The sequence below is a fragment of the Odocoileus virginianus genome, chromosome 4 (assembly GCF_023699985.2).
Source record: "Odocoileus virginianus isolate 20LAN1187 ecotype Illinois chromosome 4, Ovbor_1.2, whole genome shotgun sequence".
Lineage (NCBI taxonomy): Eukaryota > Metazoa > Chordata > Mammalia > Artiodactyla > Cervidae > Odocoileus > Odocoileus virginianus.
In genome coordinates, this window is record NC_069677.1 from 48,634,695 (window position 1) to 48,655,664 (window position 20,970).

At 39.2% G+C, this 20,970-nt stretch overlaps 1 protein-coding gene across 6 annotated transcripts in view; it reads right to left on the reverse strand.

Annotated features, from left to right (window-relative positions):
- Positions 1-20,413, reverse strand: part of MLF1 (myeloid leukemia factor 1) — a 28,369-nt gene extending 7,956 nt beyond the window's left edge. For 2 of the 6 annotated variants that reach the window (XR_002318128.2, XM_020915056.2), the window contains exons 1-4: positions 20,220-20,413; positions 11,446-11,593; positions 4,999-5,040; positions 295-378 (exon numbers count right to left, since the gene is read on the reverse strand). Coding sequence is in view for 5 of the 6 variants with exons in the window: in XM_020915056.2 (XP_020770715.2) it covers positions 295-378; positions 4,999-5,040; positions 11,446-11,593; positions 20,220-20,266 (321 nt within the window). In the remaining variant the exon portion in view is untranslated. The remainder of the gene's footprint in view (positions 1-294; positions 379-4,998; positions 5,041-11,445; positions 11,594-20,219) is intronic. The other 4 variants (XM_070466515.1, XM_020915057.2, XM_020915058.2 and 1 more) reach the window with 3 other exon arrangements.
- Positions 20,414-20,970: the final 557 nt, after the last annotated feature.

Sequence of the window (20,970 nt, forward strand, 5' to 3'; positions counted from 1 at the left end):
GTAGATTATGAGATCATTTTGATAGGTTGTGATCAGGAGTTTTAAAATATGAAATAAATAGAAAATATCAATAGACTGTAAACAGCATGATCTTTTTCTCATGAAACTTTCAGGTGTACAATATATACAGTACACAAGTAGGGTCATGATGTAAGATATATTTTTTATATAGTTTATAAAACTATATAGATTATATAGTTTCTGGGAACTATGGTTAGAAAATGGTTGAAAGCCACTATAATACAGGGTGCCAATAATGGAAAACAACATTCTCATCCATCTTCTAGTACTTACAAAGTTTCTTTGTAATTCCTGCATACTGTTTCGCATATTTAACATCATTCGGTCCATTGCCTGAAAAGGGTTGACATCTGTATGCTACAGGACATTAGGAAGTATGTTATTAACTATAAATACAACATGAAAGAAGCAAATCCACCTTCCCCAAACAGCTGAATTTCTTTTTTTTCCTTGACTTTTGTTTTGGGATCTCATGCAGTGATTAACCAAGCAAAGATAATGTAAGGACTATACAATGGAAGCGATTTGTTAAAGAAAAATTTGAAGCATACACACAATCCTAGACAGCCAGCATATAAATGGTTAGGAAGCTGTAACACTATAAACACATGCATACATACATATGTATATATCCACATGAATATACATGCAAGAACAGATAAATATACACATCATTCAACTTGCTCAAAACATAATTTGGTTGTTATTTAAATACTGAGTGGTATATTCTGGGCTAGCACAGCTTTAGCATAGACTAGTTTTCAAATTTTTCCTTCTTACCTCTGTATATCCCACCAGGCAAAAAAATAAAACCTGAGTGTAAGATAACAGTGTCATCTCCAGCAGGACCACGTGGCTAACAGAAGCTGATTCTGGAGAAGCCAGCCCTCCTTTCCATCAGCGTTAGCGATAGTTGCTCAGTCATGTCCAACTCTGCAATCCCGTGGACTGTAGCCCGCCAGGCTCCTCCATCCATGGGATTTCCCAGGCAAGAGTACTGGAGTGGGCTGCCCTTTCCTTCTCCAGGGGATCCTCCCATCCCGGGGATCACACCCGGGGCTTCCGCACTGCAGGCAGACTCTTCACAGTCTGAGACACCAGGGGAGCCTTTCCGTCAGAGCTGGCGCTGAGTGACGGAGGGTGACTCATTCCACTAGCAGGTCTGGGAATTGCTGCCTATCACTGATGGCTCGATAGGGCATCCCCTTGAAGCGTGAGGTGTGCTCCTCTCCAAGAACAGTTAAAATTCCTCTGGAACAGTGGTTTCTTAGCCAAGAGTGGTTGGTACCCCAGGGGGACATTTTTCAATAATTGCTCTCATGTTTGTCACCGCTGGGGAGGGCGTATGCCTGGCATCCAGTGACGGGCAGGGATTCTGTTAGACATCATCCTACAAAGCACGAGAATGGAGGACAGCTCCCCACAACAAGTTACCCGGCCCGACATGAAAGGAGCAGCATCGAGGCAGAGAAACACTGCTCTAGAAAAATCTCCTATTGATTTTAGGTTTTATCACTGGAACGATCACCAGGAATCAAAAAGTTAAGCACACATTCTCGCGTGTGAGCCAAAGCATCGTCTGCCGTTAGAAGCAGCTTCTGGTCCCAGGACTCCCCGCTCAAGCAGGAAGAGTCTTTTGACTCCTACATGTAAGGCGCTGTTAAGCAGTGCGGGTATTTCTGCCCTTCTGGAGGTTCTTTTGCCTTGTACCCTTCCGGGACTCAGTAAAGAACTATCAAAGGTCGGTTTATATCTCTGCCTTCTATTGGGTTTTTAATGCTAATGGCAACCCACTCCAGTAGTCTTGCCTGGAGAATTCCATGGACTGAGGCTACAGTCCATGGGGGTGCAAAGAGCTGGACACAACTGAGTGACTGACACGCTCACACACAACAGGAAATAGAAAAGTCAAGTTCCTCTTCAGAGTCTGCACTGACCATTGTGGACCTCCCCCGTGGCTCAGGGACAAAGACTCCGTCTGCGATGCCGGAGACCCAGGTTCAATCCCTGGCTTGGGAAGATCCCCTGGAGAAGGGAATGCAACCCACTCCAGTGTTCTCCTGGAGAGCCCCGTGGACAGAAGAGCCTGGTGGGCTACAGTCCGCGGCACTGCAAAGAGCTGGACGCACCTGAGTGACGGTCACATCACTTCACGTCTAACCACAGTACAGAGCAACAAAGACACGTTTAGGAAATATGATACATCTTTCCTGATAACTCAGCTGACAAAGAAACCGCCTGCAATGCGGGAGACCCCGGTCCCATCCTGGGTCGGGAAGATCCTCTGGAGAAGGGATAGGCTGCCCACTCCCATATTCTTGGGCTTCCCCGGTGGCTCAGTTTGAAAAGAATCCGCCTGCAATGCAGGAGACCCTGGTTTGATCCCTGGGCTGGGAAGATCCCCTGGAGAAGGGAAAGGCTACCCACTCCAGTGTTCTGGCCTGGAGAATTCCATGAGTTGTATAGTCCATGGGGTCGCAAAGAGTCGGACACGACTGAGCAACTTTCACACTTAGGATGCAAAGGACAGCAACAGAATTAATCTGCATTTCAGAGATTCAACACAGTTCTGGAAATATTGTGAACTGTTTGTTTCAGCATTACATTGAGAATCAACGCTGTTTAAGAGATAATTCAAGAGAGACTAAAAAGCTAGCCTAAGGAAAGTGAGGGGGAAAAAAATCACATGTTTTGGGTAAATTTTGTCTCTTCTCAATTCACTGTCAGCCATTAATGTGTCTGTACCTGCTATGGGGGTGGCCCAACACCTTGACAAAGGAAGGGGTACAAATTAGAGCTGAGATTCCAGTGGGCTTCAGAAGCCTTCAGGAACTTTGTACAGCGGCTCTTCTCTCTGCCTGGAATGTTCTCTCCTGACTCAGTATAGTTAGTTTCTTCTCATCATTCAAGTATCACCTCCTTAGAAGGGTTACCTGTCTAATCTCTGCTCCACCTGAACCTGTCCCTGGATCATTTGCCCACTTCGTCTCCTTCAGAGCACTTAGACTATCTGAATTATTTTGTTCTTTATTGTCTGTCCTCCTACTCTGTGCAAATAACCTCTGTGAAGGCAGGGCTATCTTCTCTTACTCATTCCCATATTCCCAATACTTTAGAAACAACTCCTGGTGCATATGAATAGTAAAGTCGCTCAGCTGTGTCCGACTCTTTGCGACCCCATGGACTATAGCCTACCACGCTCCTCTGTCCATGGGATTTTCCAGGCAAGAGTACTGGAGTGGGCTGCCATCTCCTTCTCCAGAGGATCTTCCCGACCCAGGGATTGAACCTGGGTCTCCCGCATTGCAGGCAGACGCCTTACTGTCTGAGCTGCCAGGGAAGCCCCCTGGTGCATAGGAGGGCTCAATAAATATTTGCTGAATGAATGAACTATCTGTAGCTCAGTTCAAGCTCATATATCCAACTGCTTACTAGATAAATCAACCTGAACAGCCCACAGATGCCTCAACTGCAAAACACCCAGAACTGAAATGATCGTCTGAACACGCCTGCCCTCACACTGGCACTGCCTCAACACTCTGTTCCTTAGCTCGGTGGCATTTTCATCTGCCTAATTCCTCAGGCCAGGAAAATAAGCACAAAACTTTTCTTCCCCTTCTCTACTGATCCAACAACCCGATGAATCGCCAAGTGCTATCCACTTGCTTATTTAACTCTCTCAAGAGAGATTATTTCTCTTTATCACCACAGCTATTACTTGAGTAGAAGCTATCTATCACTCATACATCTCAGAACACTTTGTCAGCCTCCTAGCCTCTCTGCCTCCACTCTGGCCCCTTCTAATATCTCTCTTCCCTGGAGGGACAATGCTTTTTCAAAAATCAGAATCTGATTCTCCTACTATTTTGACAAAAATTCATTGGTTGCTTCTCCTGCTCTTTTGTTAAAGTCCACAGTCCTTATCAGGGCCAAAAGTCCCCCCTGGTACCCTCATCACCCTTCTCTATACCTGTTCTCCAACTCATACCCTAGGGCCAATACCCAAATATCTTTGGGCTCCCTAGCCTCCTGGTCTTTACACACGCTGTTTCCTCTGTGTTGATCTCTCTTCTCCCTTCCCAGCTTTTCCTGGCTAATTCCTATTAATCCTTCAGGCTCAAGAAGTCTTCTCTAACTGACCTCCACTCCACCAACCCAAAGATCTGGGCTACAGGCTTTTCTCTATCTGTGTGCCCACAGCACGCTGAACTTCCTGGATTACTTGACTGGTAACTCTGTGCTATGGCTGTTTTTTTCCCTTCATCGCTTGTCCCACTAAAAACACTGATCAGGAAGCACAAATGTTATAAGGCAAATTTTAAGGTAAGAAATGGCTAAAGTCTAGCACAAGAGAATTCAAAAAACTTTTTCATGAGCGTATAGATGCACGCATAGAACGTGCTCCAAGATGATGATGCTATTCTCTGCTACTCCCTAGACTGCATTTAAGTGTATTAGAAATTAGCAGCAGAGAACCAGAGGACCAAAGGCTCAGAGAAAAACAGGGGTGGGAGAAGAAAGCTGGCTGCAGAGTACTTGGCCATGGGAAAGGAAAGCATGGCTGAGCTGACAACAGAGCCCCAGAGGAGCCGTCCGGCTGAGCTGCTCCGGATGTGCTTGGCTGTCCTCAGTTTGGTGTTTTTTCACTTTTTGAGAAGTCAGCATAAGCACGTGGAAGTCTCCAACTTTTAAACACAACTACGGGGATCCCTTTTGTAAATAAAGCGAATCGTCATCAACCAAAATGTACTTTTTCTTTTGGAAAACTGAGTTTTTTACGTTGACGTGATGTACTCCACAAAACATACGCCTAAACATTCTAAGACAAATTTAACACACGAAACAAGTTTTCAGTAACAAATGCTAAAAGCTGTTATGAAAGTGAGATGGCATGCCGATTCAATAGGCTTGAGTTAATGAAAAATAAAATATTGTCAGAAAATATTGCTAAAATGGCTTGTGTCTTATGATACGAACCATACCACCAAAACTGCCAAAAGGCACGAGAGAACTCATTGCCTAGAAAAAAAATCCAGTTAATTTTGGTATGATATTTATTATACAACAATCTCTGAAAAAGAAAGTAATGCACTACATAATTACATAGTTCAGAGCTAACCAAATTACAAAACCGTTTAATCAAAAAAAGCTCAATATATATATTTAAAGTTATCTACTTATTATTCATTGTAGAGCCTGACATGAGCCTAGAAGACAAACAAGGAGACCACATATCTCTTTTAAATAAGACTGCTCTAGTACTTATTAAGGAGAAAGTAATTGCTATGGACTAAGACAAACATTTTTCAAAGAAAATGCAAATTCACACCAAAATTAACACATAAAGTATAATGATTAAGATTATATCATCTTCCTTTTGTTCAATGATTGCATATTTTTAAAAAATCATTTAATTTTGCCTGAAACCAATTAAAAATCAAAAGTATCTATATTTATAACATTTCAAAAGCTTCAAAGAGATATTGGTCAAAAAATTTAATGGACACTTCCTAAGAACTAATATAGAATAAGAAACACAGACTTCAGAAAGGATCATGCATATAGGTTTAGAAATATTTAGTCTTTGACAGGAAAAAGAATGTTAAGCATAATAGATGGAATAATAAAAATAAATTTTTTAATACATGTATAAATTAAAAAGTCTCATTACTTGGAAATTTCAAATGCTGAAAATAAATTTTGAGTTTCTTGGTAAAAGGTATATACAAAATTATACCATCATTCAGTGATAATTTTCTCCCTGTGTAAGTTATGTCAAAAAACTAGAGAAAACTGTTTAAATTTTATAATAAATTAAAACAGTAATCTCCAAAGTGTATTTGCACATCAAGAAAATTCCTCATTCTGTTTCTTTTAACTGAAAGGAAAAACAGATTTTACATTGACTCTGGCACCATCTCTCAATCTGTCAGATGGTCATATGTTGTATCTTGAATTATAAACTGCCTGATGAAATAAACTTACAGATTAAATGATCTAGTCTTAAACAAAACTGACCCCAAATGGACAACTGGCTTAAAAACATCCCAATAAAGAAATCATGAACTGAAGAAAAAGCTAATAGTACAAAGAAATGGCATAGCTGATGCTTTTCCTACTTTTGTAGGAATCTCTATTTTCCCTCATAACAGGGCTGATAACGATGACAAATGGCAAGAAATGGGTGAAAAATAACTTCTTCGGTTATCAAGTGTATATTTGAAATATAAATTTTCATCCACTATGCTTAAAAGCATCAGCATGTGGCTCACTACTTAATCAAAATACTCATTTTAAAATTTATAGCTTCACAAAGAGGAAAAAAAGCTCTGTGTAAACTATTATTAAAAAGTTCAAATAGAACAGCTAGCATGCTCGAAAAGCCTGCTCTTTACTTAGCTGTGCTATTTTCAAACTCGGCAGCTGATTTGTCCATCTTCTATAGTCAATTTCTAATTTTTACTCCTACTTTTATATGATTAGAAATGTCACGTAGGGATAGAGGTCTTTTGTTGTTACTGTTGTTTGTCTGTTTTTGTTTTCTTTTAATTAATGTATTTAATTTTGCTTTGACATAAGTCTTTCATACTGAGACATAAACATGTCAAATGTATCACACTCTAGGGGAAAAAAGGAGAGTCATGTCTCACCAGTATAACTCATTCAGAGGAAGAGAAGAGTTTTGGTTAAAAAGAAGCTGAATGTTCCTTGGAAAACCTACTGTAACCAGATGAAATTCCTATATTTAAAAATTACTTCTGCCCTTCAACTGCCCTAGGGCAGCGCTCGGCACTCTTAGTTAGCAAAGAGTTTCCACAGCTTGAACAAGAGAAAAAAAAAAACTCACTGGTGTTAGCTTTCTAAGATATTGGTACAATATAACGCAATTGAATATAATATTATATATACCACTTAATTTTAGATGGGAGAGGTAAGTAAATACTACCGAGCAGTATTTACTATATAAAATACCATGAAACTCATTTTATGAAATGGTTTGGTCTAAATCTGATATAGTAAAATCACCATTTACTTTCTATTTAATAGGTAGGCGAGGATTGCCATTTCTCTTGGGAAAATGCTGAAAGAGATTTACTATTAAATTAAAAAAAAAAAGATGATAGGTTCACCTGTAAGTGATTAGTGTCCTTTACTCAGTGCTGATTTTTTTTTAAAAAAAGCTAAAAGCTTTACACTCTCTTTGAATATTATCATATCCTTCATTAAGGTAGCCAAAAGCTACATGTGGCTATTTAAAATTAATTTTAAATAATTAGAATTAAAAATTCAGTTCCTCAGTGGCACTAGGCACATTTCAAAGTCTTGATAGTCATATGTAGCTAACCATACTGGACAGGGAGGATTTAGAACATTTAAATCATCCAGAGCATTCTATTGTATAATGCTACACACAGATTTTAGCCTCCACCTATGGTTCATCATCTTCAGTTCAGTTCATTCGCTCAGTCATGTTCAACTCTGGAATCCCATGGACTGCAGCATGCCAGGCTTCCCTGTCCATCACCAACTCCTGGAGCTTGCTCAAACTCATGTCCATCGAGTCAGTGAAGCCATCCAACCATCTCATCCTCTGTCGTCCCCTTCTCCTCTCACCTTCAGTCTTTACCAGGATCAGGGTCTTTTCCAATGAGTCAGTCCTTCACATCAAGTGGCCAAAGTATTGGAGTTTCAGTTTCAGCATCAGTCCTTCCAATGAATATTCAGGGTTGATTTCCTTTAGGATTGACTGGTTTGATCTCCTTGCAGTCCAAGGAACCTAAAAAGTCTTCTCCAACACCACAGTTCGAAAGGCATCAATTATTTGATGCTCAGCTTTCTTTATGGTCCAATTCTCACATCCGTACATGACTACTGGAAAAACCACAGTTTTGACTAAACAGACTTTTGCTGGCAAAGTAATGTCTCTCCTTTTTAATATGCTGTCTAGGTTGGTCATAGCTTTTCTTCCAAGGAGCAAGGGTCTTTTAATTTCATGACTGCAGTGATTTTGGAGCCCCCCAAAAACAAAGTCTCTCACTGTTTCCATTGTTTCCCCATCTATTTGCCATGAAGTGATGGGACCAGATGCCATGATCTTAGTTTTCTAAATGTTGAGTTTTAAGCCAACTTTTTCACTCTCCTCTTCCACTTTCATCAAGAGGCTCTTTAGTTCTTCACTTTCTGCCATAGGGGCAGTGTCATCTGAGTATTGGAGGTTATTGATATTTCTTGATTCCAGCTTATGCTTCATCCAGCCCGGCATTTCACATGATATACTCTGCATTTAAGTTAAATAAGCAGGGTAACAATATACAGCCTTGACGTACTCCTTTTCCTATTTGGAACCAGTCTGTTGTTCCATGTCCAGTTCTAACTGTTGCTTCCTGACCTGCATACAGGTTTCGCAGGAGGCAGGTAAGGTGGTCTGGTATTCCCATCTCTTTCAGAATTTTCCACAGTTTGTTGTGATCCACACAGTCAAAGATTTTGGTGTAGTCGATAAAGCAGAAACAGATGTTTTTCTGGAACTCACTTGCTTTTTCAATGATCCAAGGGATGTTGGCAATTTGATCCCTGGTTCCTCTGCCTTTTCTAAATCCAGGTTGAACATCTGGAAGTTCTTGGTTCACATACTGTTGAAGCCTGGCTTGGAGAATTTTGAGCATTATTTGCTAGCGAGCGAGATGAGTGCAATTGTGCAGTATTTTGAACATCCTTTGGCATTGCCTTTCTTTGGGATTGAAGTAAAAACTGCCCCTTTCCAGTCCTGTGGCCACTGCTGAGTTTTCCAAATTTGCTGGACTATTGAGTGCAGCACTTTCACAACATCATCTGTTAGGATTTGAAATAGCTCAACTGGAATTCTATCACCTCCACTAGCTTTGTTCGTAGTGATGCTTCCTAAGGCCCACTTGATTTCACACTCCAGGATGTTTGGCTCTGGGTGAGTGATCACACAATCGGGATTATCTGGGTCATGAAGATCTTTTTTGTACAGTTCTTCTGTGTATTCTTGCCACCTCTTCTTAATATCTTCTGCTTCTGTAGGTCCATGGTATGGACCTTTCTGTCCTTTAGTGTGTCCATCTTTGCATGAAATGTCCCCTTGTTATCTCTGATTTTCTTGAAAAGATCTCCAGTCTCCCATTCTATTGTTTTCCTCTATTTCTTTGCATTCATCACTGAGGAAGGCTTTCTTATCTCTCCGTGTTATTCTTTGGAACTCTGCATTCCAATGGGTATATCTTTTCTTTTCTCCTTTGCTTTTCACTTCTCTTCTTTTCTCGGCTATTTGCAAGGCCTCCTCAGACAGCCATTTTGCCTTTCTTTTTCTTGGGGATGGTCTTGATCACTGCCTCCTATACAATGTCACGAATCTCTGTCCATAGTTCTTTAGGCACTCTATCAGATCTAACCCCTTGAATCTATTTTCACTTGCACTGTATAGTTGTAAGGGATTTGATTAATAATAAGGGAGATGATTTCGTCATCTTAGACAAAAGTTAATTTATGCCACTAGAAACTGGACTCGGTAGCAACTATTTTAGTTTTTCATTCAAATATTGGTCTTGGCCTTCTTTGTATTCAGAATTGTTTTCTTACTTAACTTTCCTTATTTAATCATCACATTTATGCAACCATACTAATTCAGCTATGTGGGCTTTTTGGTTTCTCAAAACTTGATTTCAAGCCGCACTGGCAATACAAATATGAGGCAAGCTAAAATACAAATTGTTCTAAATTATGAATCAGATAAACTACAGTTTCAAATAAATTTATCTTTCTCTTGGTTATATATTTCTTATTCCAGCTCATTAAACATTCAGATTTTTTAAGCACAGGTACTCAGGAAAAAAACATTTCTTCTTCTCATGGATAACCAGCAGAGTTACAGCTTAGGCATCCTCACTAAGAACTTTACAGGTGGATTATAAACAGATCTCCTCTCTGTGCTAACGAGGGAATAAAATCGTCACCTCCCACTTTTTGCACAAAGGCTACAAGCAGCTCATTTATGCATGCAAATATTAACACAAAGCACTATGTACAGCCCTACTCCTCCTTTGCTATGGTTATAACAGATATATAAAATACTTCAGTGCTCATGTGAAAGATAAAATTTCAGAATGTCATATTTGATTTTTCTGCTCTCTCTGACAGTTCTTTCCTTTGGGCTTAATTTTAGACTTTTATGGAAATTTATAGCCCTAAAACTAAAAAATAAACATAGTGACCACATTAACAAATTTAAAAATAATTGAAATGAAACTAATATATATATTGGAATAATGTGTATGTGAAAAAGAATATGAAGATTACTTTCATTTAAATGGCAAATGTAATTTTATCCATCAAACTTCTTAGGAGTATTTGAAACATTTTACTCTATTTAACAACAAGATTATAGCAAATAGAAAATATAAAAGTCCTGGAAGTTTCCCAACTGACCACTTCAGAATGTTTATTGAGAGTGGCATGCGAACATATCCATTACCATATGTGAAACAGATAACCAGTGGGGATGCGCTGAATGACCCAGGACCTCAATCTGGGCTCTGACAGCCTAGAGGGGGCGGGATGGGGTGGGAAGAGGGAGGCAGCGCCATGAGGGAGGGGTGACATAGGTGCACCTGTGGCTGATTCATGTTGATGGATGGCAGAAACCAACACAATATTATAAGGCAATTATCCTTCAATTAAAAGAAATCCGTTAAAAAATGTTTACTGAGGTCCAAAGCTCTACATTTGAACCGCAGATTTATTTTTTAGAAACTCCTGTGGATTTGTTGTTCTAGAACTGCCATTCTTGAGGCTGAAAAAGTAACACAAATAAGCAGAAAACAGCTAAGGTATATAAATATCCTGAGTTTTTTGTTGTTTGTTTGTTTGTAACCCTTTAATTTTGCTCTCAGATAAGACTTCTGAATATTTACTGTAGTTCTACAAGTCTTTTGAATAACTTTTAAAAGTTAATCTAAGTTTTGAAGGTCCAAGGTAGCCAAGGAGTAGATTGGGTTTCCCTGGTCCAGTAGATAAAAAGCATTATACTACAGTTTTGGATGCTATTTTAAAGCAAGAAAAAAAGTGTTGCATGCAAGGATATTTCCATGCCTGTCCTAATTTAAGACATGGGAGTAAATGACAAGGTGAGAAAAACCTTATCATGGTTTTTCTTCCTTCCATGGTTCCCACGGAAAACAATGTCTTAAGTTTGGCTTATAACATATAACCCTACGGTGCTAAAAGTTTTGGTATCACAGTGCAATTCTATACAGTTAACACTTCACTGTCAGAGAATTCTGCTTTTCAACCGGTCCTTCCCTGTGTATAAGGGTTAGTTCTATAACATTAATCCTATCCTATTATCAGAGATAGACTCTTCTGTAATACTTTTCTTCACTATCTTTAAAATAAAGAACTTACAGTCAAGGAATTTTCTTCATCCTCACGTCCCATACGGTTACGAGCTCTTCCTCTCCTATCAGAGATGCTGAGCATGTCTCTTCCAAAAGGTTCAGGAAAACTTATCATCATCTGTCGCATACTTTCTCGGTGTGCGATGAAAGAATCACTATTGAAAATACATGCAATCATTTAAGTGTAAATGTTGGAATTTAATAAGTAGGCAGCTTAATACTGCAAAGAATGATCTGGGGCTAATATACTTGTTAAAGAGACAAAAGGAGTTAAAAAAGCATTTTTGAAAATGCAAACCACTTTGATACTTTATAAAGTAAGGTCGTAATTGCTGGATATTAGATGTTATTACATCTTAAAATGAGAGTTTTCTCACTTTTAAAAGTCTTTACAGTGCATGTGTAAATATGGAAAATTGAAATGGGGGAAACTTCTACAATTAAATCCAATGTAAATGTTCAGTTCAGACTGTATAAATGTGTTTTTTTTTCCATAATAGTAATAAAGCTTATTTTTTGGCAACTCTCACTCAAATGTAAAATAAAGTACACCAATATATTTCTGTGTGGAGAAGGAAATGGCAATCCACTCCAGTATTCTTGCTGGATAATCCCACGGACAGAGGAGCTTGGTGGGCTCCAGTCCATGGTGTTGCAAAGAGTCGGACACAACTGAGTACTAATTTATCTTTGTGAAAACCCTAAAGCTTGTCAGATTTTGGTATTCATGGTAAGATGTTACTAAGTTTTGTTTCAAGAAATACATTTCCTAACTGTTTTTAGTAAAGTATCAGTTTTAATTATATGCTAAGACAGAACTTTGCTCCAAAAATATGTAGTTCTGAAGTCTTACTGCCTTAATTCAACTTGAACATAATTTCTGAAAATTGAATGTAGAAATCTGTTATGTAGACTGTTTCATATGATTATATCGATTTTACTATAAATGGTGTAAAGGTGAGTGTTTTTAACTCGTCTAAAGGATTTCCAGCAATTATAATCTATTCTCAACAAATAAATCTATAGGAGGGCTGTTTATGAGAGTGTTTCCTGACTGTTTTGTTTCTTCAGATCTGTTTATTCCTGTGCAGTATCAATTGTTCCAAAGGAAGCTGGTTAAGTAGAAAAAGAAATATATTTACAAATGATAAATCGCAGCTTCTCTGCACACCTGACCAACACAGTAACTTTTAACCACCTCTGCAGTAGGACTGGTGCTAGTGATAGATCCATGTGCTAAGAAACTAACACGTCAGTAATCTTACTTCTTCATTTGCTCTCTTGTCCTTTATACACTCATCCACTTGGGGTCATTTCCCTGCTTTTCAGCCTCCCTCCTGCTGACAAATTTCACACAAAGTCATCAAAGGAAAGGGCTCCCCAGTGTGTGCAGGCTGAGTATGCTCTTAGCGCAGCCGAACACAAAAATTTCAGCACGAGTCCAAAAATTAAGCTGCTCTTAACCAAATTAGTAACGTTCAGTATTTAACTACAGAAATACTCTTGCCCTAAATTCACTTAGGAAATATAATAAAATGAAGACACTAGAGCATTTAGGTTTATTTAGAGATTATTCATATTTCATTCCTTCTAGCTAAAAGCAGAGTCTAACATAGTTAGGAATGAGCAAGGAAAAATATTACACATACAATGCAGAAAAATGCCATAAATAAGATTATCCTCCCATGAATTCTTGTAAGATAAAGTTTTGTATCTGTCTTACTGATAGGAGTGATGGGCATGGGAAATGTAACAGATTACTGTTCTTAGATTTGCCGCCTGTTAAAAAGTTTGATAATCACTATTTCAGCAGAATTATAGGCCAACTGGCACTATGAGGAAGTTGTGACAATTTAAAAATTTAATAGATCAATGGCACCCAGGGAGACTAGTGGGCAGAAAGAGAGTTGCTTTATGCTTTCCCAAATAAAGACCTAAAGTCCAAACGTTACTTACAATTAAGGAATCAGAAATTGGTGTATGTTATCTTCCCAGTTTTTACGTAAAGGTACAGAGTTTCAAGTAGTTCTGAGACCAATAAGTGAGTTGTCTAAGAAATAATTCCTAGTTTTTATCTCAAAACCAGATTATTTTGAAGTGTTTCATATCCAGATGATACTCAATGCCAAGTGATAGCAAGAAACTGGAATTATTGTAATCTTGTTAGATGTAAATATGGCATTGTGGTGATGAAAGTATTTTTCAGAGATGTATTTGGAAATACATATAAGTGAAATACCTGAACTCTGGAATTTGTTTTAAAACACTTTAAAGACAGCAGCAGCAAGAGAGATGGGTAAAGCAGGTGTATGTTGTGAAATTCTGATTAAGGGGTACACCCAGTACTACCCTTACACTTCTGTAATATACATTCAAAGTGTGTCATGATAAAAATCTTTAAAGAATAAGAAAGAAATAGAACTACGTGGAATTAAACAATCTTATACTACTTGATGTTTCAAAATGGATGATTCAAAAGAGTCTCCTTTTGCTGAGATCTCTATACTCACTGGACATTCAGAGTTTAGGATATGGGTACAAGGATGGGGATATTAAACTATTCATTCTTATTAAAATGCAGATACTTAAAAAAACACTCAGCGTTCCCTTTAGATACATGGATGAGATTCAAATTCAACAAGGAAAGATATTTCAGGGATTACTAGTTTTGGTCAGTAAATAGATGAGAATTAAACAACTATTACTTTTCTATAGAAACATAACATTTAATAAGATTTATTTTTCTAATTGGGCTAAAAATTCAGCACTAAATGTGCTCATTAAAAATGGTGTCCAAAACAAAACAAACAAACAAACAAAAATGGTGTCCAGGTTTCTCTTTATTCAAGTAGGAGTAGGTATATTTGTACATAGAACAAATGTCAAAAAACATCTTTTTCTTTTTGTTGACACACAGAAAAAGGCTGCTTAAAAAAACGGGCTCACAGTCTGGCTTTTGCACCTGTCTGGACCATTCGGGGAAGAAATCTAGCTGGATCCTGAAGTGAGTTCAGCTTATGTTCACCCAAAACAGCAGGTGCTTAGAAATAAGACTTTTAAGATTTCTCCTGCTCAAGCTTGAATTTTTTTTTTTAACAAAGGGTAAATCTCTAATGGAAGCAAGGACTTGTTTTAAAACTTTAAAAATTAACTTTGTATAGTTTTCTTTCTCAGGTAAGAAGAGTTTTTACTTCTTTCTACTTATTCATATTGTTCTCTTGAAAATTAATGTTTTCATTCTTCTAGGAAAATATACTGGAAATATGATGACACTTTGCAAAGCTATTAATAGGAACAGGTCATATCATGTATATAAACTAAATTATTAATTTGAAATATGATTAAATATTTATATGAAAAATATTCTTTGCATACCTGTTAAGTTAGTGAAGTGTGAAAGTTGCTCAGTCGTGTCTGATTCTTTGCAACCCCATGGACTATACAGTCCATGGAATTCTCCAGACCAGAATACTGGAGTGGGTAGCCATTCCCTTCTCTAAGGGATCTTCCCAACCCAGGAGTCAAACCCAGGTCTCCCGCATTGCAGGCAGATTCTTTATAATCTGACCAGGGAAGCCCTTGCATATTTACAGGATGCAATATTTTGCAGACACTAAATTCAAGCTTGAAAGAATACCTAAAGACTAAGAAAATGCTTATGGTATATATTAAGGAAAATAATTTATTTATAACCATAAAAGTTGGTTCTAATTTTGAAGAAAAAAAATCCATATATGGAAAATAGAAACAAAATAATGATAGTAACCAAAATCAAAAAGACACTTTAACGACGCTCGCTCCTTGGAAGAAAAGTTATGACCAACCTAGACAGCATATTAAAAAGCAGAGACATTACTTTGCCAACAAAGGTCTGTTTAGTCAAGGGTATGGTTTTTCCAGTAGTCATGTATGGAGGTGAGAGCTGGACTATAAAGAAAGCTGAGCGCTGAAGAATTGATGCTTTTGAACTGTGGTGTTGGAGAAGACATTTGAGGTCCCTTGGACTGCAAGGAGATCAAACTAGTCCATCCTAAAGGAAATCAGTCCTGAATATTCATTGGAAGGACTCATGCTGAAGCTGAAACTCCAATACTTTGGCCACCTGTTGTGAAGAACTGACTCATTTGAAAAGACCGTGATGCTGGGAAAGATTGAAGATGGGAGGAGAAGGGGACGACAGAGGATGAGATGGTTGGATGGCATCACCAACTCAATGGAAATGAGTTTGAGTAAACTCCGGGAGTTGGTGATGGACAGGAAGGCCTGGTGTGCTGCAGTCCACGGGGTCGTAAAGAGTCAGACACGACTGAGCTGACTGACTGAACCAAAATCTTGGGTTGCATAAGTCCCTTAATGAAATTTTCAGTATTCAGATTTTCCATGAGAATGCATTTTCATTTAAGTAAGGAAAAATTTACTTATACTACTAAGATGACTATATGGCCTCTTTCAGGATTGCTGACACAAACCACAATCAAACAGAATGAAATTTGGCACCAAACATGTCCACAGAGAAAACCACAGTAGAGAGCTAGAAAATAAATTGTGCTCCATGTTCCCTTGTAAAACCCATAAATAAATATGTGTATCTACATTTAAAAAAAGGTAAAGATAAGATGATTAAAAACAAACAAACCCAACTCTGCATGCCAGGAAGTGCTAGCTTTTAACCTTTGTGTTTTTAACCAAATTACAAGTATTATTTATTTGAAAAGGTGTATGCGAATATATACTGTGAGGCAATTTCACTGAAACAACTTCAGCTCTGAAACATATAAGGAAACCCCCCAAAGTCCCAAGCATACAATAAAACACTAAACTTCATCACTTTTAAAATTTCTCTTTAATTTTCTCATGAATTTAACATGCTGTTATAGAAAGGTAAACATTAAAAACGAATATACTTGGATTCAAAACTAGATTTTGTTTTTTACTCAGAGCTCTAAAGTGTTTGACAATTTGATACCATATTTTACTAGCCTCAATTTATTTAATAATTCTAATTTTATATCCAAGAAGTATATACTTTTTGTCTGCCCACTTTTGATTAATTAAGTAAATTTGGAGAGTATGCTTATGATTGATATCCTTGATTCTGAATTAGTGAATTATTTAGAAAATGGTAGTGCTTAAATTGGGTTTCCCAGTGGCTCAGTGGTAAAAGAATCCGCCACAATGCAGGGAATGTGGGTTGGATTCCTGGGTCAGGAAGGTCCTCTGGAGAAGAAAATGATAACCCACTCCAGGATTCTTGCCTGAATATCCCACGGACAGTGTTTAAATTAGAAAGTGCCAACATCAACAATGGCACCTACTGAATGCAAATACAGATCATCCTCCACTTATGATGGGGTTGTGTGTGTACGAAGTCGCTTCAGTCATGTCGGACTGCTTGTGACCCCGTGGACTGTAGCCTGCCAGGCTCCTCTGGTTCATGGGATTTTCCAGGTAAGACTACTAGAGTGGGTTGCCATTTCCTTCTCCAGGGGATATTTCCAACCCAGGGATCCAACCCTCCTCTCTTATGTCTCCTGTGTTGGCAGGTAGTTTCTTACCACTAGCGCCACCTGGGAAGCTGTAATGGGGTTAGTTAGTTAGTTAGTTAAGTCGCTCAGTCGTGTCCGACTCTTTGTGACCCCGTGGATGGTAGCCCACCAGGCTCCTCTGTCCATGGGATTTTCCAGGCAAGAATACTGGAGTGGGTTGCCATTTCCTTCTCCAGGGGTTCTTTCCAACCCAGGGATCGAACCCAGGTCTCCCACATTGCAGGTAGACGCTTTAACCTCTGAGCCACCAGGGAAGCCTACATCCTCATAAATCCATCAGAAGTTGAAAATAACCCTGTCGAAATGCATTTAATACACCTGAGCTATGAAACATCATAGCTTAGCCTAGTGTATCTTAAACCTTAAATGTGCTCAGAACACTTATATTAGCCTGCAGTTGGGCAAAACTATCCAACACAAAGCCTATTTGTAATAAAGTATTGAATTCCTCATGTAATTTATTGAATACTGTACTAAAAGTGAAAAACCAAATGCCTGTAAGTATATGGGTTGTCCACTGTCATGATCTCGTGGCTGACGAACCTGAGGCTTGCTACCCCTGCTCCCGCGCACCTTTTCAAAGTATTGTATCACATGTCGCTAGCCAGGGCAAAGATTAACATTCAAAATTGAAAGTATGGTTTGTATTTAATGTGTATTGTTTTCATACCATCGTCAAGTTGAAAAATGTTAAGTGGAGCCACTGTAAATTGTGGACCGAACGTAATCACCTTCAGCGATCCAACAATCAACTATACCATAAAACTATAAGACAGAGAGTAAAAGACACTAGATTGTCATTAAATAGTATCTCTTGAACATTTTCTACATGTCAGACATTAAAATAGCCACCAGGCAACCCAATGACCAGACGCATAATGTGAGCAATAGGGATAATAATTGTATAAGAGATACAGGGCATGGAACCCCTCTGTGTTCCCTAAGGTCAGTGGATGATTTAATAACGACTGTCACCTTTATCAATTCCTTATGCTTGACATATTCAGTAATGGATACTCATTTTGTTTGGGGTTTGGGTAAAAGGGGTGAGTCAAATGAAATAAATATTTGAAATTTACTTGAAAATTTACTTGGAAATAAATAAAATTTACTTTTTTACTTGAAATAAATATAAACTCACATTCTCTTTCTTATCTCCCCTAATTATTTTTACTCTCTATATTACCAGTTGTGGAGCAAAGAAATAAGTCAGTTTTATAAAGTTAATTTTATCCCAAATCTCTATGATATGGCTGCCTGGATTTGAAGACGGCTACAGGGAATGATGACTGAAAACCCTGCAGCCATGTAACTGATGGTCCTGTCCATCCTAAGTGCAGGGGAAGAGTGTTCTTCGCTGTATGCCTACTATTTGTGTTCTGTTACTATTTCTGACGCTGCCTCTTGGGTTCACTGCCTTTGCTCAGAAAGAGGCATCCGAGAGTTTAAATTACACTTTTGCTAGATGTTTTAAAGAAAGTACTAATCATACATTAGTTTAGTTAGGGCCATTGCTCTTTTGATATCATCAAGACAATACAATTCAAAAGTTGTCATAATCTTCTTAACTGCTGCCCATTGTATTTAGGTCACAATTACATAAGAACCACTTCAACAGCTCAACTAAACTATGGATATATTTAGTCCCTACTCTCACAGGCTTTTAAAAGAGCAAATTATAACACAAACTTTGAAATTTGTTAAAATGACATTGTTCATAAATGTCACAACTGCTCCTAAACACATTAACTAAAACAACGTGATAAATTTACCTGAGCCCACACACTCCTTGGCTTCCCTGGTGGCTTAGATGGTAAAGAACATGCCTGCAATGCAGGAGACCTGGGTTTGATCCCTGGGTGGGGAAAATACCCCGGAGAAGGGAATGGCTACCCACTCCAGTATTCTTGCCTGGAGAATTCCATGGACAGAGGAGCCTGGTGGGCTATAGTCTGTGAGGTCCCAAAGAGCTGGACATGACTGAGTGACTAACATTACACCCCTTAATTATAATGAATAACCTTTAGAATAAAATACAAATAGTTCTGTTTTTAAAATATTAATAATTTCATCTTTTCTACTGTTAATTTTCTCTCAGTTATTGCCTTTATATTATTTGGTTTTAATATAGTACTATTACATTTAAGCCAAAATTATATTTTCTTTTAAAAACAAATCGATGTAGTAAACTGGTAACATTTCTACCTTTTAAACAGATGGTGTCCAGGTTGCACAGAGAATTTATGTGATCAAAATAAATTAGCACAGCAAGTCAAAATTCAAACTGGCAAAACACTTGGGTAAAAAAAATAACACAAACCTTCCTGTTTTAGGGATCCAACTAGATTGTGTTACACGTTTATATAATCACCAAAGGAAGAACTACCGAAAATACAAAACCCAGGACACCCTAGAAAACTAGGTCATAATTAAATAACTATTTTCTGGATGGCTTCCTCTTTAGACATCACAGGATCTCCCTTGAAACCGTTCACTGGGCTTGGCACTTGTTTACCTGAGGTGTTAAATGCACCCCCTGTTTCGCTGTCCTACTTGCACGTTTAATAGGAAGAGGAGTCCCTTTCCAAACACGGCTACCTTTGTAACAAAGCAGGAAAGGAAACAAACTGCACCTGGCAACTTCCAACCGCTTCCAGGGAGAGACAGCAAAACTCTGCAATGCTCTTAGAATCACATATTATGGAAAACACTCTTTTAGAAAACGTTTCCCTTGTAGAAGACTTCCCATCTTATCAAACATTCCCTGCCTCTCTTTTGGAGTAGAAGCAGGTGTCGTAAGTGCCCTGTGAGTATAATTCTCCAGAAGTTCCGCCGAGAGGCAGTGACCGTCCCCTGCAAAGCCCCTGCAGCGGCCAAGGCGGGACTCCGAGCGCCAGCGGCAGAGGTTAGGGGGCGCCAGGTACCCGAAATCGGGCCGAGTTTGAGAGCAGCTCGCACGGGGGTCGGTTGGGCGGGGAAGCCTGCCTAGACATCTCACCTCACGCCCCCAAATTTCTCTTCCTTTCCAAGTCCTCCTCTCCTTTCCCTCACACGCTCCTATATCCTCTTCTCCCTTCCCTTTCACGCCCCCCGAGTCTTCCTCAAACTGTCTACTGGAGTCACCCGAATTCTCTCTCTCCTTCTTTGGCGTTTTAACTGACTTTCCCCTTAAAATAGCTCCTCTCAAGATCTCCGAGTTCCTGCGCTACCGCGGCCTCCCGCCCCCGACACTCACGAGAAGAAGGGATCATCCTCAAAGCTGCTGCTCAGCATCCCGAACATCCTGGCTCTGTCTCGGGCAGCGGCGTTCGCGGACAGATTGGCAAACGATGTAACTCGCCGCGGCCGCGACCCGAGTCAGCCTGGCCAGCACTGTCAACGCTTGTCTCCCAGCCGCAAAGGCCGTGGCCGTCGCGAAAGGCGGTGCTTGACGCGGAGCTGCTTTCCTATTGGGCGCAGATCCCATAACGTCACCAAGACGAGGCGGGGAAACAGCGTGCCGCTGCCATGGCAACCACGAGCAACACGGGGCAGGCTAGAGGCTTGTCCAAGAGCCAGCCAGGCAACCCAACATGAAGCCTCCTGTGGGACAAGATAGCTCGTTCTCTGGGCTGCAGGAACACAGAAATTAGTCTACCCTCTGTGTGACCTTGGGTAAATCGCCCTCGGTCTCGAAAATGGAGAAAATGGAGATGGGGCATCCAAAGACCCCTTTACCGGCCTCATTTTGTGATCCACAGCAGAGTCCTGTCCGAAACACACTGTGGTGGTTGACCTAACGCTGTGAACAATAAGGAAAGATGTGCAAAAAGTTTTTGAGTACATTTAGTAAATAGTGTGACTCAGTACTTTAGGGAAATGGGATGAGGCCTGTTAGATTTCAACAAATTTGTGTTTTGTGAGCCTAACCCGAAAGCAGTGTTTCCCAAGTGGGAAATGCTTAAGCTTTACGTATACATGGTATTTAAAAATAAGACGAGAATGTT